General features: G+C 52.8%; 8 protein-coding genes across 8 annotated transcripts; 3 read left to right on the top strand and 5 right to left on the bottom strand.

Moving 5' to 3' along the window:
- Positions 1-663: 663 nt before the first annotated feature.
- Positions 664-3,323, bottom strand: dppV (dipeptidyl peptidase DppV; the record flags this gene model as incomplete). The annotated part of the gene is made up of 8 exons (XM_020199060.1): positions 664-805; positions 884-1,095; positions 1,210-1,442; positions 1,505-1,727; positions 1,784-2,798; positions 2,856-3,094; positions 3,144-3,195; positions 3,259-3,323. The coding sequence occupies 8 exons, from the start codon at positions 3,321-3,323 to the stop codon at positions 664-666; spliced, it is 2,181 nt and encodes a 726-aa protein (XP_020059874.1).
- Positions 3,324-3,733: 410 nt separating this feature from the next.
- ASPACDRAFT_111345 (DNA ligase (ATP) CDC9) lies at positions 3,734-7,149 on the bottom strand. The gene is made up of 4 exons (XM_020195545.1): positions 6,737-7,149; positions 4,797-6,624; positions 4,511-4,741; positions 3,734-4,456 (listed from the first exon to the last, which is right to left on the bottom strand). The coding sequence occupies exons 1-4, from the start codon at positions 6,772-6,774 to the stop codon at positions 3,914-3,916; spliced, it is 2,640 nt and encodes an 879-aa protein (XP_020059873.1). The 5' UTR covers positions 6,775-7,149; the 3' UTR covers positions 3,734-3,913.
- Positions 7,150-7,592: 443 nt separating this feature from the next.
- Positions 7,593-11,254, top strand: ASPACDRAFT_39148 (uncharacterized protein; the record flags this gene model as incomplete). Its single annotated transcript, XM_020200554.1, has 2 exons — positions 7,593-7,625; positions 7,676-11,254. 2 exons carry the CDS (start codon positions 7,593-7,595, stop codon positions 11,252-11,254), a joined length of 3,612 nt encoding a protein of 1,203 aa, XP_020059872.1.
- Positions 11,255-11,551: 297 nt separating this feature from the next.
- On the bottom strand, positions 11,552-12,826 carry ASPACDRAFT_22167 (translation initiation factor eIF5; the record flags this gene model as incomplete). Its single annotated transcript, XM_020199091.1, has 1 exon — positions 11,552-12,826. The coding sequence occupies one exon, from the start codon at positions 12,824-12,826 to the stop codon at positions 11,552-11,554; it is 1,275 nt and encodes a 424-aa protein (XP_020059871.1).
- Positions 12,827-14,458: 1,632 nt separating this feature from the next.
- ASPACDRAFT_111336 (bifunctional hydroxyethylthiazole kinase/thiamine-phosphate diphosphorylase) lies at positions 14,459-16,787 on the top strand. The gene is made up of 8 exons (XM_020195544.1): positions 14,459-14,531; positions 14,680-14,807; positions 14,860-15,036; positions 15,088-15,223; positions 15,276-15,689; positions 15,746-16,122; positions 16,174-16,274; positions 16,325-16,787. The coding sequence occupies exons 2-8, from the start codon at positions 14,708-14,710 to the stop codon at positions 16,577-16,579; spliced, it is 1,560 nt and encodes a 519-aa protein (XP_020059870.1). The 5' UTR covers positions 14,459-14,531; positions 14,680-14,707; the 3' UTR covers positions 16,580-16,787.
- Positions 16,788-16,838: 51 nt separating this feature from the next.
- On the top strand, positions 16,839-17,857 carry ASPACDRAFT_1852489 (putative isochorismatase family hydrolase; the record flags this gene model as incomplete). Its single annotated transcript, XM_020197250.1, has 4 exons — positions 16,839-16,869; positions 16,947-16,962; positions 17,058-17,111; positions 17,187-17,857. 4 exons carry the CDS (start codon positions 16,839-16,841, stop codon positions 17,737-17,739), a joined length of 654 nt encoding a protein of 217 aa, XP_020059869.1. The 3' UTR covers positions 17,740-17,857.
- Positions 17,858-17,968: 111 nt separating this feature from the next.
- On the bottom strand, positions 17,969-19,707 carry ASPACDRAFT_22516 (uncharacterized protein; the record flags this gene model as incomplete). The annotated part of the gene is made up of 2 exons (XM_020199125.1): positions 17,969-19,446; positions 19,506-19,707. The coding sequence occupies 2 exons, from the start codon at positions 19,705-19,707 to the stop codon at positions 17,969-17,971; spliced, it is 1,680 nt and encodes a 559-aa protein (XP_020059868.1).
- Positions 19,708-20,697: 990 nt separating this feature from the next.
- ASPACDRAFT_75083 (SGNH/GDSL hydrolase family protein) lies at positions 20,698-21,993 on the bottom strand. Its single transcript, XM_020204363.1, has 4 exons — positions 21,622-21,993; positions 21,530-21,569; positions 21,387-21,465; positions 20,698-21,327 (listed from the first exon to the last, which is right to left on the bottom strand). The coding sequence occupies exons 1-4, from the start codon at positions 21,758-21,760 to the stop codon at positions 20,803-20,805; spliced, it is 783 nt and encodes a 260-aa protein (XP_020059867.1). The 5' UTR covers positions 21,761-21,993; the 3' UTR covers positions 20,698-20,802.
- Positions 21,994-24,256: the final 2,263 nt, after the last annotated feature.

The raw sequence follows: 24,256 nt of genomic DNA, 5'->3' as shown, positions 1-24,256 counted from the left end.
GTTGTGTTTTGATGTTATTCTCTGGCTTAGTAGGATGATGACGACGATGAAGAGGCTATATATCATGAAGACTTTTTTCTCCGGCGAGTCTTGGTTTGTTCTCGTTGTTGTGTGTTCTGGCTGATTGATTGAAAGAAGAAGGGAAGAAGAGAATCCCAGTGTCGATTTGCGAACGGCAAGTGTGTGAGTCGGCGATTGGTTGATGAAGTGTATACACCTACCTATTCATGTCATGTGTTTGTTCTAAAAGGAATTGTTTCCCAGTCATGCGTCGGTGCATGTGCATGTGCCTGTTTGTTGTTTTTGTTTTTGGTCCGATTGTTGATACCATACTATGCTATACCACCGTCTGGAGTGATGATAATTTGATGTATGATTGGATATCTTTCTTGATTTGCAGTATGCATAGATATGACGACATTCACATGGGGAGATCGTCGAGATCGATTCGCTTTCAACGTAGGAAGGGATAGTGGCTATACGGAGTGGAGAACCGTCCACGGAACCGTCTACGGAACCCGTCTACACACCGCAGCAGGTCGTAGCTTGAATGCACAAATGAACACCTAGTGGTCTAGTATTTTGCCACCAGTTATCTCCCCAAGAGCATCGAGGGAGACAGTAGACACAGGAGATGGAAAGCCATCCACCCAGCCTGAGAAATCAAGAGTCAAAATCTACCGCCGGAACCACCGTGTCCTCCAACCGGACGGCGTGCGGGTTCGACTCCTCCACGCCGGAGTACCGATTCAACCAACCAAGGACCTGCTGATGCCAGACGAGGCTGTTCTCCTGATTGGTGACCCTATAGTTTGCATGGATTAGTCGCGATTTCGCACAATTTCAAGAAATAACAATGGAAAGCGGAAAGGGCAAACCGCACCAGTGATCCTCATCGGGGAAGTTCAAGAACCGACTCGGCACGCCGCGCTCCTGGAGGACGTTGAACAAGGCGATGCCCTCGGCCACGTCGAGTCGGTAGTCCTTGTCGCTGTGAACGACGAGCTGCGGGGTCGAGAACTGGAGGATTCGTTCGGGGGCGGAGGGGTCGAAGCGACGGTAGTTGTCGCGGTTGGCCCAGAAGGTGCCGTTGAACTGTGATGTTGCATGGAGTTAGGGAGGGTTGGCTTTGGATGGGGGGTGGGTAAGGAGGGGGGGCAGGTGTGATGAGAATAGAGGGTGGATATAAAGGAGAAAGGGGGAACGCACGTCATGCTCGATGAACCACAACTCGTCGGTGGCGATCTTCGCATCGGCAACGAATGTCCCATCGTGAGAGACGAGCGCCTTGAGCTTGCGGCCCAGCTCCGAGCCCTGGATCCAGTTGACCATGAATCCGCCGTAGCTGGCGCCGGCAGCGACGCCGTGGTCGGTGTCGATGAAGTCGAATTTGTCGTGGACGTGCTGCCAGGCTTTCACGAGGTCGTCGTAGGGAGCGCCTCCTTGGAGTATGGTTAGCATGGTCATATTCCAAGGAGTGGAGAGAAAAAGGTTCTGGTCGTACCCCAGTCATTTGCGATGGCGTCGGTGAGGGCATCTCCAAAGCCAGTACTGCCCGTTGGATTCGGGGCGATGACGACGTAGCCCTGATCGGCAAAGACCTTGGGATTCCAGCGCGTGCTCCAGGAATCAGCCCATGAGCCTTGGGGTCCACCGTGGATGTATAGAACGAAAGGATATGTCTTGCTCTTGTCGAAGCCCTCCGGATAGATGATCCAGGAATGAATCTGAGAGCCCGATTAGTGCCTGTCCGCTGAGAAGAAGCAAGGTATACTAGACTTACCTCGGTCCAATTACCTTGGTAATAAAACTCATCAATATCAGCAGAGCTCAATCCAGCAAGCTCGGGATCAATCTCGTTGGCGGATGCCAGTGTCTTGATGACCCCCTGGTCGGGACTAGCTGTATAGATAGCCCAACTTGTCCACATGGCCTTTCCGGTGACAAGGATAGTGGAATCTGGCAGGACATGATACGCCGCTACAGAGCCACTGTCGGTGAAATTCTTCGGCTTGAAGTCATCTCCTGCATCCGCTGGAATGGCGAAAAGCCTGGTTCGACCGTAATCCTCACTTGTAACGACAAGATTGTCTGAATCGACCCAAGCTACTGTGTCCGGCGATCGATCCCAGTTCTTGGCAAGTGTGGCGATGGACTCATTAGCACCGATAGTATAGACGTACAAAGTGCGCCTGTCGGACTCGTACTGTCTGTCTTCCATCTGGAAGTATGCAAGTTTGTCACTGTTGGGAGAGAAGACGGGGTTGCTAGAATCTCCTTGAACCCCAGCAGGAGTGACGGCACTCTTGGGTCCATTGATCGCGACAGCCTTCTCCGAACCATCATGGGGCACAAGATAGATGTAAGAAGTTGTAAGGTTGGCACGAGGTAGCTCTGGGGCCTTGCTTTTAAAAGCTACCCAGTTGCCGTCGGGCGAAAGATCATAGTCCGAGTTTCCTCCAAAGGGAGGATAAGGGCTCTCAGCATTCTTGATGGGGGATACCAGATTCGTAAGACCAGCTTCCGAAGCATAACGACCTGTGCCGTTACCTCCAGCCGAGCTGCTCAATGTACCCGAGAATACAGCATGAGAGGGTGGGGTAAGGTACGTATTCCAATGGCGGATGTAGAGACTGTCATAGATGCGAGCGGAGCTTAGGGACTTCTCAGCTAGCTTCTCATTGTAGGCCGTGCCGTTGCCATAAGCCTTGCCACGAAGGATGAACCGTACATCACCCGAGTCCGTGACAGCTGTCTTGAGACCGAGGAAGTTCGCTGGCAGGGAGGCTGCCTTGTATCTGCATGTCATTGTCAGGTATCATTCATCAACAGTGAACGGAGCATTATGGGTTTACCCGTTCTGGAAGTTTGCGATATCTGAGACCCACAGCTCGACACCACCGGGAATGTCTGCGTTGGTACTATTGATATAGAGGATAGTGGAATCATCCGTGCCAAGCCAGATGATCTCAGAGACATTACTGTCATTAGTGAGTGTGCTGGTCTCACCCGACTTCAGGTCAATCAGGCTCCACCATGAGCTTCCGGAATGGGTGTCAAAGGAGTACTGGGAGACGGAGAAGAGACCGAGAGCCTTGTGTTATCAGTCTTCTACAGATCTATGATCGGATCAAGCAACATACTCCAGATGGGTTGGGGATGACTTCGTCTCTCCGCGGAGCACTAATCAATTGCCTGCAGGAAATGAGACATCAGCAACAGTACGAGTACGATTGTTATTACGCCACGGGTAGGTACTCGGGGGTCAGTGCTGAAGCCGCTGAAGCCGCAGCAAGAATGTAGAACCATCGTAGAGCTCCCATGATGACGTTGTAGAACAATCGCAAACAAGTCGCAATCCAGGTTCCGGTGAGAAATTTCACGTTGCACAGAACACAAACCCGGGAGAGTCGGACAGAGGGGCCTATTTATGAGGTCCAGAAGACCAGGCCGAGAAGGCGAAGAGAGAGAGAGAGAGAGAGAGAGTGAGTGTGTGTGTGTGTGTGTGTGTGTGATTTGGAGAGTGCGATGATGAAATGAGGGAGTCAGTTATGGACCTGCCTGATCAGGATAAGCAGCAACAACAAAGTGGACAAGCAAGGGCGGGTTGCAAGTCTTGGGTTGCAATGCCAAGTTGATACACATTCCCGACTGCTGCTTGGCACCCTTAAGTGTCTTGCATTGCTGTCATTCACATGGTCTGATTGCTTGCTTGCTAATATTGTGGGTTCATGAGGAGATACCCAGTAGGATGCGATGCGAGTGTAACCGATATGTCAGACATCTCAGTCATTCATTATCAAGGTTGATTAATCAAACGGGCTGGGACTTCAACCACAGCACCTGGGTTTCCAGTATGTATGTATGTATGTACGTAATAGATAGGACCGCCAGAACAGCCAGAACTCTCGACTTAGTACTCAAAGTCATCATCTACTCCCTTCTTAGCATTTTCCTTTTGCACCGCCTCTTGCTTGCGGTACATCTCCGCCACTGCCCGAGTCGTCGTCGCCTCATCGGGCTTCTTGTCATCGCGGCCTTTAATGAATCGTGGGAATCGAAGAGAGATTCCCTTGCCTCCGCCAGTCGTTCCCTCAAACTCGTCGGCCGCAGCCTTATAGCGCGGACTCAGTGTTAGATCAGCAGTCTTGACCTCCCAAACAAAGCGCGGCTCGAACCACACATCCGGTTGATCTTTGGGGACAGTTGAATGGGAGTAAAACGGCTTCGGCCGATCAATGACGATAGGAGAAAGTTGTTTATGGAGCTCCTCCAAGTCAGCCTCCGAGAAACCTGTGCCAATGTTGCAGACCGTCTCGTAGGTCTGTGTGCTCGTGTTGTAAGCAGCCAGAAGGAAGGCACCGTACACTGATGTACGCTTGCCTCGTCCGTGATATGCACCCAAAACCACGAGATCTAGGGAGTCGCCTACTCCAGCGAGGTAATCCTTTTTCACCTAATGTCGGCGTTAGTAACAAACACGAGTCGAGTTCAGTTCTCTTTGGCGTACCTTGAGCCAGTTGCGGCTCCGCTTGCTTGGTTCATAACCACTCTCTTCAGTGTCCAACATCTTCACCATCAACCCTTCACAGGAGGCCTTTACACTTTCATCAAGTAGAGTCTGGATCTCATCCACAATGTTGGTATTCCCATACTGCGCAAACTGGAACTCGCCTTCAACAGTCTCGAATGACTCATGAAGAAGCTCGCGACGCTCTCGCAGGCTCTTTTTGACAGTAGGCTATTTATTTGCGTCAGTGTCTTGGGCTTGAATAATCAAATGACAGACGTCATACCTCTCCGTTCAAGAACAGCAGGTCAAAGGCGAACACGCAGACTTTGACTTTGACATCCTCCGCTTTGACATCCTTCCTCTTGCGGGTCATAAGCTGCTGGAATGGTAAAACCTTCTTGTTCACTGTATCCCAGGCAACGGTCTCACAATCGAGGACAAAGCTAGTAACGCCGCCCTTCACCCATGTGTTGAGTTTCGCAAGCACATCTGGATACTTCTTGGACAGATCTTCCGAGTTGCGAGAGAAGATGGAGCTAAGACCCTGGCTACCACTCTGCAATGTCGCCTTTGCTCCGGGGTACTGGTTGACTGAATCGGGTGCAACATAGTGAATTTGAGCTCTCTCGCCATCATACTTATACTCGCAGGTGAAGTCTTTTCCTTCGAATCGATCAAGAACCTCGGTGATAGACTTGGTTGGCTTGGCAAGCATAGGCTTGATGGGAATGCCTGGCTGCAGCTTGCAGTGCTCGTGCAGATTCGAGAGACCATGCTCGAGCATCAACGGAATGATAATCTCGTAAGCGGGCAGCTCGCTGTACACAGTCTTCAAGATAGCCTCACCCTGGGCCAACTTTTCAGTAGAGAGTGCCTTCTCTCCTCTGAGCTCAGCCTCGTGCGTGACGACGGCTTGAGCGAGGGCAACAAGGACCGTCTTCTCCGCTAAGCCAAGTCTAAGCTTTCCTTCTAGGAAACGGATGATATACTTGGCTTCACTAGGTCCGCCCTTGTCCTTGGTAATATCGATGCCCTTGCTGCCTTTGCCTGCAGCGGCGGTATCGGCCGCGGAAAGAAGCTTCTTGATGCCGGATATCTTCTTATCTTGAGAACCGTGTCCCTGCACCTTCGCAATGGTAAGAAGACCTTCATGCACGCCTCTGACTGTCAAGGGCTTCGGCTTGAACATGGTTGGCTGATTTGAGCGACTCTTGGCAGCGACTAGCCCAAGATCGCCAATCTCGTGCTGATCAGCCTTGATGACGGCCAAGCTCCGTCCTGTGCTCTCACCAATTGCCTTCATGATCAGAGATTCGCCAATTCCAAGCTCAATGCCTGCATAATCTGCAGCCAGTTTGTTGATCATAAGCTGGACAGTGGGAAGAAGGTCCTGCGGGGTCAAACGCAGTACTTGCCGAAGAAACAGAGAGCAGTGAGCGAGGATGACCAGTCTTTTGGTAGTCATTTCTATCAATGAGAAGGTCGTACACAGTGCTGCATATGGCACCGGGTCGCCAGCTTTCCAGTCTGGATAAGGCTCACTTCCACTTGCTTTCAGCGTGGCCTGTACCTTCTCGATCTTCTTCTTTTTGACCTCCGGCTTTTCGTCTTCCTCATCCTCACTAAGCGATTGTGCTTCCTCCTCCTCTGATACTTCTTCCTCCTTCTCGGGTGTCTTTTCCCCGGAAGCTTTCTCAATCTTCAGAGATTCGGAGGGTTGATTGGATTTGGTTTGCTTCTTCGGACTCTTCGAGGACGCTGATTTTTTCCTTGGAGAGACTTCAGGAGAGGCAGTCGATCTGTTCGCTTGCGAGTTTCTCCGACGGCGCTTGGGTACGGGCTGAATATCGCTGTCTTCATCCTCGCTGCTGTTCTCTCTCTTCGACGTGGTGGTATCCTCCTTGTCGTTTGTTTTCACCGTTTCTGGCTCGGCGCTAGAAGACTTGGCCTCGTCCATGGGTTCGTCCTTGACCTTGGCGCCGTTGACAGCAGCTGGCTCTGGTGCTTTATCGACGGTCTCCTGGGTCTTGCTCCTTTTGCCCGAAAACGCGAGCGTGGTCTGCTTTTTAGGCGCATCTCGTGGGGCGTCGGTATTCGATCCGAAGAACCTCCTAAATTGTCATCATATGTTAGTTGAGAAACTGTCGGGTCCAAGAATCGAGAATACCTAGGCGCCAGTCATAAAAGACGCACCCGAGAGTTAGCTGGGAATCTTTGACGTACCCCAGAGTTGCTTGTTTCCGACCCTTAGAATCCGCCATTGCGAGAGATAGTGAGGGACGAAGACGATAATCTGATCGCAGGCAGGGACTGAATACGAGCGGCCTTGTCCGAGCAAGCGAGGAACGGGGGCGCACAAAGTGTAGGGTCGAATGCAGAGTTCTCGGAGCTGTGGTGCCAAAGGCGGGATTCCTGCGAAGGAATGGAAAAGACGGCGTAGCACACGCGGAACGGTATGAAGAGAGCATAGACGTTCGCTGCTACCGCCTTTCACCTGATAATAAACTTTGCCAGCTTGTCAGTTTATATGCATTGAGGGTCTGCAGTTTCCATGGGCCAGGCACACTAGGTAGACATTGCTGCCTTCCAATTGCTTTAAGCTTCAACGGGAGCCTTGAAGTTAACGCGACGTGACGTGACGCGAAATTAATTAGTGTCACGTGATGAAGCTTACAACTAGGGTAAGTTGTGTCGTTGCTTTGGGTTCTTGACGGGACGATGAAAATCACATCCGGGGTAACTTATCATTCAACACCAGTGCTTGATGAGAATGCCCACTCTTGAGTCGAGTCTTGCTACAGCTCAGTAGAAGACTTGAGTTGAGCCAGAGTGACGCATTTGCAGATCAAACAATGCAAACCTCTCCGCCTTTACCGCCCCGGGAGTCGGGCAGAAAGTGATCGCGAGGGCGGAGACGATGGATTATCGATAATGCTTCCTTTTGATCGCTGCAATGCACAACCTGATGTTCCGCTGTAGCTAACTTGGAGACTACTTGATAAGTCGACTGAATTATTCAATGGCTGCAGTATCTCAGATTTCATGATCGCTTTCGTTACACCTAAATCAGTCTGATTCGATGGAGATCTCCCGGCAGGAAGCTTTCACCAAGGTGTGACTCCAGTTCAGTATCATGTCGAACCAGACTAATGCATAACGAAGCTCAAACCACAATGTGTGGAACTGAGTGCTGTCGGCTTGCGCTTCCGTGGGAGTCAAGCGTCTCCTACTGAGGTCTTCAAGGCTTTGAAGTCCGTGTACGCCGTGCTGAACGAACTCGGCAATAAAGATGCCCTGGACGAAAAGCTCGCGGAGTATGCATTCTTCCCTCTTTGTCACGTCTTCAACGAGACGCAAAGAACACCAGTCAACTCTCTGGAGCTTGCTGTCAAATGTCTGCAAGTCCTAATCGAGAAAGGATGGCGGAGACGACTATCTTCTCAAATGGGCAAACAGCTCATGATACTTCTGACTTTGATCGTGGGAGGTACGCCGAGCAAAGCTAACGGTAGCCAGCCCGCACAGGCTCGGCCAGCAGAATTGTCGATTACCGGCTTCAACTGCCTTTCAGCTATCTTTAATGTCCTTGAAGGTCCCGAGGCCACCGCCACCATCTACCACGAAGTTGGTACCGCCACTGTGGTCGATCAAACGGTCTATGTCCTGCTAGAAGGAATTAGCGACGACCAATCCGATCAGCTGTGCATTTCGGCGGCCAAATCGCTCATAGCTCTTTATCATCGCATTACTGATAGGGTAGTCCTGGCTAGTATCATGCCCCGGACAGTCTCAACCCTGACGAAAGTGATAAGACCCACGACGCAGACGCGGCGCTCTTACAAGCTTTTGAGTCTTTGCCTTCAAATCCTCACCTACATGCTAAGAACAGTTCTCAACGATCGAGCTTCGAAGGTGGCCGAAAAACAAGATAAAACACAGAAGCCGGACGAACCGCTTGTGCTTGATGCCTCCTGGTTGAAAGCTACGGCCACGCAGATCAAGCTTGCGCTTGCCAATGTTATACAGGTCAGACGGCACGAACGGCCCGAGGTACAAACAGCCCTTCGTGAACTATGCTTGATGGTGGTAGAAGATTGTCAAGTCACGCTACGAGATTCGCTACCGATCATTGTCGAGACCTTAATCGTATTGTCCGACGAGGACGATAAGAATATACCGAATGAAGCATTCACAGCTCTTACCCACCACGCTACAACTTACCCAGTCGTGGTAGATAACCTCAAGGATTCTCTGCACACCTGGATCACTTCGTTCCCACGGACTATGCAAGGCAATGACGAAACAGCGAAACAATGGGCAGTTAGACAGATATCGACTGCCTTTCAGGTGTTGTCACAAGTACAGTCTAGTTCCGATATCCTGGAAAGCAGCCTGGCGTCAGGTATATGTGACAGCGTTGCTGCAGCCGTGAGCCACACAATGAATGCACTGCAGCCTCTCAACACCTCTGCCATACAATCTCAGAACATGGAAGTCTTGCAACATGGACGCAGCGCCGTCAGTTTCGAACCCGTGCTCATGGAACATAAAAGCCAGCGCGACACACTGCGCGATCTTCGAACCATGATCGTCAGGCTGAGTTCCTCGGAATCCGGCAACGGAATCACACGTCTCATCATCAACCGACTTTACCAAGAGCACGGCGACTCCCTCATTTCACCACTGTGGCTTTCATTGAACTTTCTCACGATTGACCTGCAGGCTACATCGGCCTTCGATGACTTTATATCGCTCGACGAACTTGAACCCTCAGGCCAACCCACAACCAGGACTGGCATGATTGAGGAACTGTATTACATCGCACTGCCAGTCTTAAACGAGCCACTGGCTAATGACTCCCGCGATTGGCGGGTACAGGCTCTTGCGTTAGAGGCCGTCGCTCTGCAGGCACAACAACTTGGTGTAGCCTTCCGGCCGGAATTGATGGAAGCATTGTACCCAGTCCTCCAATTACTGGCTTCGAGCAACCCAGGCCTTCAGAGACATGCGATGACATGTCTGAACCTGCTCACGAACGCATGCAACTACCAAGACGCCAGCACTATGGTGATAGAGAATGTTGATTACCTTGTGAACTCAGTGGCGTTGAAGCTGAATACCTTCGATGTATCTCCCTATCCGCCGCAGGTGCTGCTGATGATGGTGAAGCTCTGCGGTGCACGGCTGATCCCCTACCTGGACGATCTGGTGGATTCTATCTTCGGCATCCTAGACATGTACCACGGCTACCCCAAGCTCGTCGAGCTGATGTTCCGAACACTAGCAGCCATTGTCGACGAAGGAACCAAAACCCCCGCCGTGCTGGCAATCAGTGACGGCAAAGGCAGCACCACCAAGCCCGACCACCGCAAGAAGAGATACGAAAGCCTGCAGATCTCCGCCCTCGCGCAAGGCTTTGCCCAACGACGAGACAAACGCGCCAAACTCACACACGAGCTCCCCGACGAGCCCATCTCGCACCCTCGCAAGCCGTGGAAGAGCTCACCCCAAGACGAACAACAACCACCCCCCACCGAATTCGACAACACCCTCGCGGAGCTTCTCAAGGAAGACGAATCCAACGAGCCCCTCCCAGCCCCCAAGGAACCAGAGGACGGCGAAAAGCCGCTGAGCAAACCGCACACCCTGCTCCTGCACATCGTCCGCTCGATCCCGTCCTACCTCACCTCCCCGTCCCCATACCTCCGACGCTCCCTCCTCACCATCCTCACCGACGTCTTCCCAACCCTCTCCCTCAACGAAAACAGTTTTTTGCCGCTAATCAACGACCTCTGGCCCACCCTCGCCGCCAGAATCAGCTTCCCATCCTCCCCATTCAGCAGCACCAGCACCACTACCACCAGCATCAACCCCCAATCCGCATCGACACCCCTAACCCTCGCTACCTCAACCCCAAATAACCCAGAATCCCTCGAAGAAGAAACCTACGTAACCACAACCGCCTGTCACGCCATCCGCACCCTTTGCTACACAGCCGGGGACTTCCTGGCCTCGCGCGTGGAATCCGAATTCCCCCGCTGGGAGCGCCTGTACCGCCAAACGTGGACGAAAGTCCGGCACGACGCCGAGAAGGCCCTCGAGCGGCGCTCACGGCAGCATCAACCCCACCAACCCGACCAAAGGCTTCTCGACATCTCTCCCTCAGAGAATCACCCGCATTCAGCCACAGCCACAGCCAAAGCCACAGCCACAGCCACCTCAAACCTCCACCTCAATCTCACGCAATCCCTCTCCCTCCACGCGACCAGCGCCCGCACCTTCACACCCCACCACGCTATCTGGCGCAGTTTGCTCCCGCTATTCATTACCCTGCTCTCGCACGTGCGGCTTCCGCTGAGGGTCGGGGATACGATCGCCCGGTTTGTGGTGGAGTGGGTGGTTTTGTTTGCGGGTGAGGTGGGGGTGTATGAGCTGTGGTCGGCGAGGACGAAATCGAGTGAAGACGGGGGTAGAGGTGGATGGGTCGGTGGCGGTGGGGAGGATCAAACTGATGAACGATCTGCTGATCTAGGGTCGATTGAAGAGGCGCTGGAGGCGCTGGAGACGTGGAATGCGGATTTGACCTGGTTTCTCTTTCAGGAGCACCGGGCTCGCGGAGCTGGGTCGAACATCCAACAAAAGACGAGGAGTGGTCCTTTGATTTGTGAGGTGGTGGAGGAGCCTTTGAAGGAGTGGACCGTCCCGGGGACGGGGTTGAAGTTCGCAGAGGTGACTTTTTGAATATGAAAAATGATCGGCAAGTTGATGAACACCAAGTGGTACGACGCCTAATCTGGATTTACTATTCTTAGGGTGGAGATCAATGTATAGAGGAGAGAAGTTTATTGGTAGCTAACTAACTTGTTCTCGTCTTGTGTAAACCTCTCAGACAACAAACTCAAGCAACAGCGGGTCAAAACCGAGTATACGCATCAAATGAGTGGAGTCGGTGAGAAAAACAATAAGCGAAGAGACAACAGGTGGCAAAAATCCCGAAAGCGATCGTCTAGAACCAGAAACCAGCAAGCTGGCGGCAGTTTACTCATCGTCTTCCTCCTCGCTCTCCTCCTCGCTCTCGGCATTTTCAAGCCACTCGAGGAAGGGCTCAGCGGCCTTGCGGACCTTCTTGCTGGTCGAGATGTCGACGTACTTCTTGCTAGCCTTGGAACCCCAAGCCTTGAGGGTGTCCTCAGAAATGAGGTCGTGCTCGTAGTACTTGAGCAGAATGGCAGGAATCTGCCCGATCAGCTCGGGGCGGTCCTTGCCTACGAAGCGCTCGGTTCCACCCAGGAAAGCCTTCTCGTGACGCTCGGACGTGATCATCTTCTTGAGAAGACCGGCACGAGCGGGGATCTGCTTGACGATCTTGTCGTCGAAGATGGTTTGGGCGAGAACAGCCAGAGTCTTGTGCTTGCTCTCGATGCCATACTCCTTGGCCTTCATGTAGATGTCGACATCGCTGACACCAGTGACGCCACCCTTCTGAGCGGCAGCGTCGATGATCCAGCTACCAAGCTCATCGTAGGCGGACGGGCCATCGGCACCGTCCTCGTCGGCATCCTCCAAAACGAGGGTGCGCTTGAGATCATCGGGAAGCTCCTTGGCGCGAGCCTTGACGGCCTCCTCAGAGACGTCGACCGCCCAGTCATCGTCATCAATCTCATCTTCGGCCTCAATGTTCTGGGCCTGAGCCTTGATGCGGCGGGTGAGCTCGTCGTCGCTTCCTGCTTCCAGGGCGGCATCGGGGCTCTCCTCATCGCCGTTGTCGGAGTTGCTGTCACCGGGGCTGCCATTGCTGTCACCGTTGGCTGCCTTGTTCTTCTTACGGTCGCGGCGATCCTTCTTCGAAGCCTTGTCCTTCTTTCCTCCCTTGCCCGAGGCGACATCACGCAGGATGAAGGTGCTCAGCTTGAGACGAGAGTCGACCTCGGAACGTTGACCACAGGCCTTGCAGTCCAAGAAGATCTTTTCGTCCTTGATGTTGACGTCCGTTTCCGGATTCTTGCACTTCTTGCAGAGCACGAACTTGGAGATGAAGCCATCGAGATAGTCCTGAAGCTTGGGGGCATCATGAGCACCGTTGATGATCCAGCGGTCATCGGTCGGCTTAGCGTTGGCCTGAGCACCGAGCTCGAAGCCGAAGTACTTGATGACATAAGCAGGAGGCCGAGCCAGAGACTGAGCGACCGAGTTCAAGTTGACGACGACGGTCTTGATACCGTTGCCCTTGCCCTCGATCTTCGACTGCAGGCGCTCCATCTTGTAGCGGTAGAAGGGATCGGAGACATCCCGACGAATGTTGACAGTAGCCATGATGACGGTTGAGTTTGATAAATATCTTCAGGAAGACTGATTGTTGTGGTTATATTAAGCGGGGAGGATTCTGGACCAGGGATATCTTGTAAGAACAAGACATGCGTAGGTTCCTAGTTGAGAAGGAATGGTGGCGGTTTTTTGTTTTGCGATCGTTTAAGAACGAGAACGATGGAGGGCAGCCCAAAAGCTTTCAGCCACAGGACTTCGAATGTCTACTACAAGGTTTCGACGTGAAGCGAAACGATTGCAGCTTGAGCGGCAGGTGGTGATCGAAATCTCTGACGCAGGACGAATACATAGACAAGTTCTCGACCGACTCTATTTTCAGTGGCTTTCTCTGGCAGGAAAGAGAGAAACCAACGGGTGGTTCTTCTGTGGGGGGAGGGAAAATCGACACGGTCAGATTCGCAATCCTGGTAGAGGAATGAGAGAAAGGATGGTGGCAGTGAGACTAACCGGAGTGGCTTGTGCGTGAACAAAACTTGAGATGCAAACCAGCAGGCAGAAAGGTCGCCTGAAGGGTGATTTGATGGGACAGCAGCGTATAACGCCGATGGGGTTGGATAAAAAAGGGGGGTGGTTGACAAAAACCGAGAAGTGATGTGATAGAAAGTGGGTGAGAGAGAAGAGAGAAAGAGAAGGAGATGCGAGCGAGGGTAGAAAAGGTAGAAAAGGTCCCCAAACAAAAAAAGTCCGACCCGGTTTGGTGCCAAGGACTGATTGGGAAGGAATGAAAAAGGCAAGGCACTTCGACTCCCGGCCTGAACAATATGGCCACCAAGTGAAAATTTGAGATGAAAAATGGGGACGCTGAGTCAGCCGCCCCCCTCCGCATTGAGGGAGGATGCCGGCCTTCCGGTCACACGTGCTCCCATTCACTCAATCCAGTCGCTAAACTATTGTTTGCTCTCTCATTTTTAATTCCACATCTGCTCCGAGGTAACTCTTATTTGCAACAATATTTGGGCGGCTATAGCTCGTGGTTGTGTCCGACCTCATCCCCGAGATCATCGTGTTAGTGTCGTCAGGTTGTTGCCGCTGCCGCTGCCTGCTCCCATGAACCCTGCTCAAGCATGCTATGGTTGCCATGCATTCGTCTCAATTCAATGTCACGTAGAGATGCTAAGCACTTACGACATTATGGCCTGCCTGCTAGGCTACCACCACTCCCGTAGTTACACAACCAGACCGGTCTGCTTGTCCTAGACCAGATATCCCGGCCAATCTTCCTAATGAAGTAGCTCTGATGCTTGAGGACTCACCGCCACCTGTCTTGTCACACACACAACTCAGGCACTGTGAAATATGAGATGCCTTGGACAAGCAAGGAACCTCAGAGAATAGGTCGGCTCCATGTTGCGTGGCACTCGCTCGGATTGGGTGGAATATATAGTCGAGGCATTCATAGCAGTGTGCTATGCAGTAGGCCATTCTCTGGATATTTCCAGCATTTCAAGCGTAGCATTCCTTGTGTCATTTGTCTCAGACACCAATAAAATTATCAAAATGCATATCAAAACAATTGGTGCAACAGCTTGCAGCAGCAAATCGCCATCGACCACAAGGATGTCGTTGGTCTATGTATAGAATGACTAACTTTCGGGCGTCCCCACATACTGCCCGACATTACGAAAAGCCTCTTCCAACCGTCCGAGTCTCTTTCACCAAGGGTCTTGAACTGTGTGTGTGCTTCTCTCAGTGGGTATGTTTTACTCTTGATCAATTTTTCCCGCACGGGTGCGACTAATTTGACGATTGCATTAACTTGCATTGTTGGTGGCTCGCTCCCGCACCCCACGTGTGCCCCTCGTCGCAATGTCACGAAAAACTAAATTAACCGCATCTTCTAGCCCCAGGACATTCTGATAGTCTGTAAATATGGCTCTCGATCTATCTGTATACTTGGTCACAGACTCGACCCCTGCCATTCTCAAGGGCCGGGATCTCTGTACTGTTGTCGAAGAGGCCCTCAAAGGAGGTACGTGCTTTCTCTGTTTGCCAAAGACATCCCCACTGACCACTTATCTCAGGCGTGACTATTGTGCAGTACCGCGAGAAGAAGGCCGACACGGGAGCTCAAATCGTGACAGCCAGGAAGCTGCACCAGATCACCAAGGCTTATGGAGTGCCATTGCTGATCAACGACCGTGTTGATGTTGCTCTGGCCGTGGGAGCGGAGGGTGTCCACCTTGGCCAAGATGACATGGGTATGCATCTCCCCTCGCCGTCTCGCAATCTACCGCGCTGACTGCTTGCAGCGATTGAGGTAGCCAAGAAGCTTCTACCGGAGGATGCCATCATCGGTATCAGCGCGGGGTCTGTCGAGGAGGCCCAGAAGGCGATTGCGGCGGGTGCCGACTATCTCGGCATTGGCACCATGTTCGCCACGCAAACGTAGGTGCCATCTGTTGACTCACCAGCACAAGACATCGATTGACCAGGTCAGGAAAACGAACACAAAGTTAATCCTCGGTACAGCCGGTACCCAAGCCATTCTGGAAGCCATCTCCGAGACGGGCCGGACGGTGGGAACCGTCTCCATCGGCGGAATCAAGCAGTCGAATGTGCAACGCGTCCTGTACCAGTCCCGTGCGCCGAACAAGGGCCTGGATGGCGTTGCCATCGTCAGTGGCATAATGGCTGCTGATGATCCCAAGGCTGCCGCGGCTGAGTTCGTCAAGCTCGTTGCCAGCCCACCTGCATTCGTACACAGTGAGCCGTCGGCCTTAGCGCGGGAAACCACTGCACTCCTCAAGCAGGTTCCCCAGGCGATTCAAGATATGGTAAAGGCTCATCCGCTGGTACACAATATGATCAACTATGTCGTGGCCAACTTTGTTGCCAACGTCGCTCTTTCCATGTACGATACCCCCTCGCGGTGCTCACATACTTGACAAAAGGGCTGATAACGTGTAGGGGCGCTTCCCCAATCATGTCTCCATACGGCGACGAAGCCGTCGACCTCCGTCAATTCGGCGGTGCCCTGGTGATCAACATGGGCACTCTCACCAGCGAGAGCATCCCCAATTACCTCAAGGCTCTGCAAGCATACAACGAGCGCGGAAACCCGGTGGTATACGATCCAGTCGGCGCGGCTGCGACCGGCATCCGTCGAGGCGCAGTCAAGCAGCTCATGGCGGGGGGATACTTCGACCTCATCAAGGGCAACGAGGGTGAAATTCGACAGGTATTCGGGAGCAGTGGCGTGACACAGAGGGGTGTTGACAGCGGCCCCAGCAGCCTTGACGACCAAGGAAAGGCTCGGTTGGCTCTCGAGCTTGCCAAGCGAGAGCGTACGTTTGACCACACGCTTCCATCAGTATAAATTCTCACAAATTATCTAGGGAACCTCGTCCTCCTGACCGGTGCGGTTGACTACCTGAGCGATGGTGAGCGCGTCATTGCCGTGGAAAACGGCCACGAACTTCTCGGCCAGGTCACGGGAGTAAGTGCACCGACCAGCTCTCTTGTCTTCATATGCTAATGAGAGAACAGACCGGCTGTGCTGTTGGTACGGTTGCTGGATGCTTTCTGGCCGCCAACCCGAAAGACAAGCTTCTTGCCGTGCTGGCGGGTCTTCTGATGTACGAGATCGCTGCCGAGAACGCGGCGGCGAGGGAGGATGTGCGGGGGCCGGGAAGCTTTGTTCCTGCGTTCCTGGATGAGCTGTATGCCATCCGGCAGGCCGCGTCGAAGGGGAATGACAGTTGGTTTAGTGAGCGGGCGAAGGTGCGAGAGATTGCTTTGTAGATAGAGTGGTACCTAGTTGTTATGATGTGTGTAGTTATAGTACGTTCCGGCAGTTTGATGTGTCTGCCCGATAAACAAGGCAAACAATACCTCGGCCCTTCCCCGCACCGGACCCGGCCGTTTCCCCGCTCTGCACGCTCTCCAACTGCAAATGCACTGCAATCTCCTGCTGATCTTCCCCATAAATTCTCCCCAATACGTCCCTCCCTACCACTGACCACATTCTCAGCAAAGTGTCAGAAGTTTCAAGTCTGCAAAAATGGCCACTCTCACCCGAGCCACGCGCATCCGTATGTCCTATCCTAACCCCTCCTATTTCTACTACCGTCGAAAACATCAAACTAACCCTCTACCCTGAAATCACCAGGCAACCCCGCCCTCTTGTACGTCTCACCAACACATCCACCTCTAACCCATTAAGCCACAACCAACCCAGTCACCCAACCTCCCAGAACCAACAAGAACTAACGATACACAGCATCTGCGACATCCAAGAGAAATTCCGCAATGTAATCCACGAATTCCCCAAAGTGTACGTCCCCGGCCCCCTCTTCAATTCCCAATCCCAAACCCCCCCCCCCCTCTCCACAAAACTAACAATATAAAGAATAACAACAACCACCAAACTCCTGCGCGCCACGCAACCCCTAAATGTGCCAATCTACCTAACGACCCAAAACCGCGCCCGCCTCGGCGACACCGTCTCCGAATTGACCCCGTACCTGCTCGCGGGCCCCTCCCAGCCCTCCAGCTCCACTGGAAGCAGACTCCGCGCCAACATCGACAAAACCCTCTTCTCAATGATCACGCCCGAGCTGGCCAGCCTGCTGCCCAACCCGCAGCAAGGCGAGACGCCCTTGGACGCGATCCTGGTGGGGATCGAGACGCACATCTGCGTGACGCAGACGACACTGGACCTGCTGAGTCGGGGCCATCGGGTGTACGTGATCGTGGACGGGGTGAGCAGTGCGCACGCGGAGGAGCGCGAGGTGGCGCTGCAGCGGTTGCGGGATGCGGGGGCGACGGTAACGACAAGCGAGGGGGTGGTGTTTGAGATGCTGGGGGATGCGGGGCATGCTGCCTTCAAGGAGGTGAGTGGGGTGGTGAAGGAGATGAAGGAGGAGACAAGGGGGGCGTTGGAGGCTTTGGCTAGGATTTAAGATTTTCAAATAGGGGGTCCAGGGGGGTTACTTGTTGGGTTGAAGTAGAGACTGGGTTTGAGGTGTTTGTAGACAGGGTTATCTTACGATATGCCAGTATATACTAGGAATATGCAAGAGTTAAGGCCTTTAACATTGCTTCGTTTATGGTCATTACTAGACACTGCAGACAGACACAAAAGTAATCGGAGGGGAAATTTACGCCGTGGACCCTGCGCCCTAATTTATTTCATTTAGAGCCAGTGCCAGTCGTCATGCTACGAGGCGCAGTGGACGGTTGAGACGCCGTATTGAGCCATCCAAACGCCGACGCCCCGCCGATCGGGTTGGATGCCCAGGGTTTAGCAGTGCGCACGCCCCCGTCGGGCGAGGTGCGAGTCGAGGTCGGCTGCACAACATCGGCCGGCGAGCTGCTGCCCGGGCCGGTGGTCATCGTCACCGTTCGAGATCCCGCCTTGCTAGGCCGCAGTACTTTCATAGTACGGCCCCGAGGAGGCTTGCCCGTCGCCGCGGAGGCATTCGGATCGCTTTTGGCATCGCGTTTCCACGAGCCCCAAACTCCGGACGCTTCCGCACGCGCCGGCCCACTCGACACGATCCCGGCAGGCTTTTCCTGTCCTTGAACCGGCTCCGGGTCAGCGAAAGTTTCCGGTGTCTCCGAAAGATGTGCCTTTCGACTATCCTCGGAGTCTTCCGTGAGATCTTGCGTTGAGTCGCTGGTAGATGCCGCTCGTCGAGATGCACTGGCAGGACGCCCGATGACACCCACAGGCGCATGACCGTTGATGTCCGCCGGGGCATCGACTGGGACGGGTTGTCGATCCTTCCAGCCCGCGCGTGAAACATCCGAAGCCGTGCATAGTGACTTGAAGACAGCATCGTCCTCGGGCCGGACAAGAGGGATGGATATCTTATTACGCTCGTCATCGACCATGATGATCTTATCTTGAGAGAACAGCACGTCGGCGTTGTGGGAGCGGAGCACATCACTGCCAAGGACAATCTGCACGGACGAGTCCCTAGGGTCGATCTCACGAACCAGGAATCGAACAGTCAAAGTAGGAACCTGGGGGGCAGGGCTACTGGACCGCGAGGAGGATTGGTGCACGCTAGCCTCGGGAAGGTAAATAGGGAGCTTGATGTACTGCACCTCGCCGTCCTGAACCAGCTGATCTTCCCAGCCGAATCTCCGGACCATCGGATACCCCAGTAAAGAGGTATAGGAGCCAGTGCAGACGGCCGCATACAATAGGGACTCGTTGGAAAAGTTGGTTGTCAACCAGCACCGGATGATGCACGGCACTGGTCCAAGAAGGAAAAAGCCGGGCGGGGGAATGAGCGGCGATCCTACGGCGGAAGAAGCCGTCATTCTGCTGGTCGTCTCTAAGCCTAGACTATTCGTTCGAGCCGAGTGGTGCGAGTGGCCCGAAGAGCTTTGTCGTCCGTCTGACCGATGCGATAGCGACCGCTCAGTCATAGGGTGACTGCCTAAGCCACTTCCCGTTCTCAACGGCAGCTCGCTAGTTGATCGACTGGCTTGTCCATAGTAACCGTGGATGGCACTCTCGTCGAACCGAACGCTGTTGGCCCGTGAGGTCCCACGCCTAGGCTCCTCCTCGGTTTCCAGACCCATGGTATTGACCACCGTGTGATGATTTCCCTGATCGAAACCCCTGAACGCGTCGGAGGGAGTATGGAAGACCGACTCTGTAGACAGATGACATCTTAGCCAAACTCCGGAGATGAGGCACAAAGAATACACATACCCGCGGGGATTGTGCCCCCAACCGAGGTGGGAAATGGCGATAAAGGACCCCACACGCTTCTCAGCCTTGCATCCTCGTCTCTGCGCCGCTCGAGTCTTGCTATCCGCTCTGCCTGTTCAAACTGGGCGGCGTGAAGCTCCTTGATCTCTTCGAAGACGCGCCAGATGTCGTCGCGTGAGGCAAAAGGGAACTGTGCATCCATGTCCAGGTGTGCAAAGTGTGCAAAGCGGAGCGATGGGCGGCAGACCCAGGAACCTCTAACAGAATGTTGACGGCACGATTTCCCCAAAACTATCACACATGCAACACGGTCTTCGTATGAAATGCCGTTATCGCCTAGTCCTCAGTGATCTGGTCAGGCCCGCTTGCTGATTCCGACGGTCCGCTGTTCCTCCGAAACTCCTCCTCCCTCGTACACTGTGAGACGGCCCTACGGCCGTCCACCCTGTCTGCTAAATGCGAATATCCGTGAAGTAATCTAGAGGCATATACAAACACTTCTTGATGGTCGATATACGAAGGAAGTGGCTGTCAAAGCGTGCCGGACGATGGACGATAAGAGTGGAAAGGAAAAGGCGGGAAGCTGATATGCGGATGGAACGGATGAGACGTCGGAGGAGAGGTTGAGCGATGCAGCGTAGAGGACGACCACGTCAGCGGTTGAGGGTCTGAAGATCGAGCAAGAGGTGGTTATGAGCACAGATCTCTATCCGTATTTCCTAGAGCAGCAGTAGAGCACGCGAGATATTCCTGGCGTGAGGGGGTCTGATGAGAGGCGAAGATGGGCGGTGGGTTCTTTCCGACGGATCAAGGAAACGAAGGCGTGAGCGGGCTGATAGGAAAGAGCTGAAATAATGGATCAATGCGAGATTTATGGTAAGTAAGTGAGAGAGTTGGACAAATCGGAGTAATAGTGAGATAAAAAGCGAAGGAAGGCTGGGAAGTGTGAGGAGGTTGTGAAGTGCCGTTGGATTGGAAATCATGAGGGGATCCCAATTCGACAGCCTGGAAACCAACTTGGAACCTTGACCCGCCGGCGGCAACCGCCCTCGGCTGAATCGAGACCGCTTTCATAATCGCCATTTCTTTGACCTTCCTCCAATTTATTCTTGTTTCTACCGTGGTGCATCATTGACATCGTTCTTTCATCTAACAGATACATGTATTGAATCACACTGACCAAGTCTCATGACCTCTAAGTTCTTAGCAGCGGCAATCCAGAGCAGACGGAGATCTCTCAGTTGACCTAAGCTCTGATCTATATACAATCCCGCACTCCACAACCGACACCAACTCTTCACCGCGGAGCCTGAGGCCAGGGAGGGAAAATCATCGGAATATTCTGCGGCAGCATCTCCGGCCAGTTTGCCTCAATCGCCTTCATCAATGCATCGTACACGATGCGGTACCCTTCCCCGGTCAAATGTAGTCCATCGGTGAACAAGCGCGCGAACTTCTCGTCGTTCGGCAACTCCCTCGACCCCACCAACGGCTGACCCTCTTTCCATCCCACCGCCGTCATGAATGCGGTCCAGACGTCCACGACCGGGATCCCCAGGGAAGCCGCAAGGTCGCGGGCGCCCTCAGCGTAGACTTTGGCGTTCTGGTTCGTGCGCGTCGGATGCGGGTTCCCCTTGCTCTTGTCGAAGAACTCCAGCTGGTATTCGTTGATTGGAGGCGGGGTAATGATGAGGATGCGCGGGTTCTGCGCGACCGTGACGGGGTGTTGAATGATGCGTTTGAGGTTTTCCTTGTATTGCTCCAAGGGAACGTACTGATTGAAAGCGGGGAGACAGGAATCATTGGCGCCGAACCAGAGGGTCTATAATCAGTGTTACCCAGGTGTTTTATCTCGTGAAGGAGGCTTCAATCGTGGCTTACCATGAGTCGCACATTAGCCCTCTCCGGGGGAGGGATGCATTGCGATACCACTTTGATGGCGTGGCAGGTGGCATAACCGCTACAGTCCGAGCAGTGAAGGGTCAGTTTGGTTACTGGATGTAGTGCGACACATGGGTTCTCACGCTAAGCCACGATTCACCACGTCATAGCGGCGACTGTATGCTACAGACGAGTTAGTATCTAAAGCCGAGGGATTTCAGGGAGCTTCACTCACCATGCTGCAATGCGGCGTGAAACCCAAAGCCCATATCCTGGTTGCTACCAAACTCGGTGATAGAATCGCCGAACAGAAGGATTTGATCGTACGGCTTGTAGGGCTGCTCCTGCCCATTTGCTGAGACTCCGTTCGCCATGTTGTTGTAGTCCAAAAGTACCTGCAGACGAACAAAGGGAATTGAAGATAGTTGGAGCACACTCCAACGAGACGAAGCTTTTATTTCGAGCTGCTTAGTGGGGGAGGGGGTAATAGCGCTTACGGCCAACCTAACTTGTCGATCGATAACGATAACCGATGCAGCTACTAAGCAATTTGACAAACCTGACTGAGCCTTGACCGGTAGTTATACTTGCCTATCTTTGCTGTTGCACTGGTATAGACAACTGCGTTCCTGAAAGTGAGAAGATGAGTGTCCTATATATTGATCTCATAATCGTGACAGGCACCGAAGGTTCCGGCGAGGCCACTGCTGGGATTGGGGAATGAGGGATTCTTTCCCGAAGTTTCTCCACCAACGAGCGTCCGCAGAGGCACCCGGCTCCTTGGATCATCTGCGACAAGAGCACGGCACGTCTCATGCATCCATCTCTAAGGACATCAAAGCATCATATTTGATAGGGAACATCGTTGATTATATATGGCCGGTGAGATTCACAGTGTGTGGATACCGATACTCGTTGAGACTTCTACGGAATAAATCATCTCTTCGTTCATTCGTCACAGATACCCATACTACCACACGGAATATATACATAGTACGCAGATTATGTATAAATCACTTGACCACTTACTTGCCTTCCACGTATACTTCAGCTCTAAAAGCCACCTTGACTGCGAGCCTAGCAATTCACTTGAGCAATATATCAGGAGTAGTAGAGATCCCCCTATAATCATTTTAGGTATAACCTATCATTCTAAATGACAAGATATGATCGCGGCTAAGTGACTGGCGCGCTGGAATGTATCACATGACCTGCTGTCCTCCAGCCACTTACCAGTCGACGACAACGGAGCGGATGGTTGACTCCCGGTGTCACTCCTCCCGTTGCATGCTCAACTTAGCTCTCATCATCCTCCATCAAGAAAACAAATTCGTTCAATATTCCATGGCCCACGAGTAGTCATCGCAAACATGAGTACTCGGGGCTTATGGAATGTGCGTGTCGATGGTAAGCCTGGGGATGGGACAATGGCTGTGTGCGAAATTGACATCCTGTATACGGAAGTGGTACCGCGTGTTTCACAAACCGACGGCACGTATAACTTCTCCAGACGCACCTGCTACTCTGCGAACCGTAAGAAAGGTAGTCTCGGAGACTGCCATCGAGGACTGGGAAGCAATACCTTTTCCCTCACCACTCCACATCAACCTAGATTATGTATACAACATCGATAAGGACCTAGGAGTCATAACGGTAACTCAATGGACGGCCATCAGCGGTGCACTTTACCGGTTGATCCGACAGGCAAAGCTTGCTGCAATCGAAGGTCCCTCAGTCGGTACCCTAGATGATATTCTTGTTGATACCGAAGATATTATCAAGCAGTATACTGAAACGGGATTAACAATGCCACCAACGCTCAATATAAACATCGCAAAGCCCACGTCTTTGATGGAGCTTCAACTTCGTTTGTTTTCAGCTTCGTTTTTCTGTGGCGGTTCTATTTTGATGACCTACCGTCACATGACTCGCTTCTTCGAAAGACCCTTGCCATTGGCCTTCTGCGTATTGCTGCATGGGATTTCGAAATAACCTCTGACACAGACACCGAAGGGATCCCAGAAGAGATCATAGAAGAGATCCCAATCGGATTCTACTCTGTCCCAAGGTGGTCGGCTCGGTCCGGAAACAATTTTTGGTTTCATGGGCTTTTAGTCACTGTATACAGTGCTTCAGACACGCTTGAGAAGGCTGTCCAAGATACCCAGAGATTTCTGGATAAGGATCGGTGTAGAAAACCTGTTATCCATGTTGTTCTAATCTCTTTAGATTATGTTACTTTCGTCGAAATAACTGGTACATTTGTACAGTACTCGCCGACCATACCTCTCGTCATCAACTCTTCCGCCATACAACCCTCACCTGGATTTCGAGCTCTAACGTCTGTTCTATCTTCGCACTCTTGGAAGAAACCCAACAGGGAAGAATGGGGGGTCAACATACCCACTGAGATTCTTGATAGAATACTCAAAGCCTTGGCGCCCAGGGACGTAATCTCGTTTGCTCGAGCATCTGCCGCAGTGGATAGATGGTATTGTTCATCTCTTCCTCAACTGGAAGGAGTTCTTGTGCGGAGTTTTGATTTCTCAATACCATGCTGTGGGGAAGGGCACAGCCCCGACGGAGGCGGTGTCTCCTGCTCAACCTGTTATACATGGTACCACAGGGAGTGTGCTGGTCAGCTCTGAATCACAAGACGATGGATATGTATGTGCGGCGTGCCAACAAAACGGAACAAGGAACATTCTGGAGGCCGGGGGTATTTACAGAGCACGACGGAAGATAGGACCGAAGCCCAGCTGCAAGGTGACTGTCGATGGGGCGGCAAAAGTGCTTAACTTGCGCACGGCGAAGCCAGCGGCCTGTCGGCCTGAATTGTTCCTCTATAGAGGCCTGTCAATTCCTCCCAA

The sequence above is a fragment of the Aspergillus aculeatus genome, assembly GCF_001890905.1.
Source record: "Aspergillus aculeatus ATCC 16872 unplaced genomic scaffold ASPACscaffold_2, whole genome shotgun sequence".
NCBI classification, from domain to species: Eukaryota; Fungi; Ascomycota; class Eurotiomycetes; order Eurotiales; family Aspergillaceae; genus Aspergillus; species Aspergillus aculeatus.
Note: the sequence above shows the minus strand (reverse complement) of the source record. Positions and strands in the feature narration are given on the sequence as shown.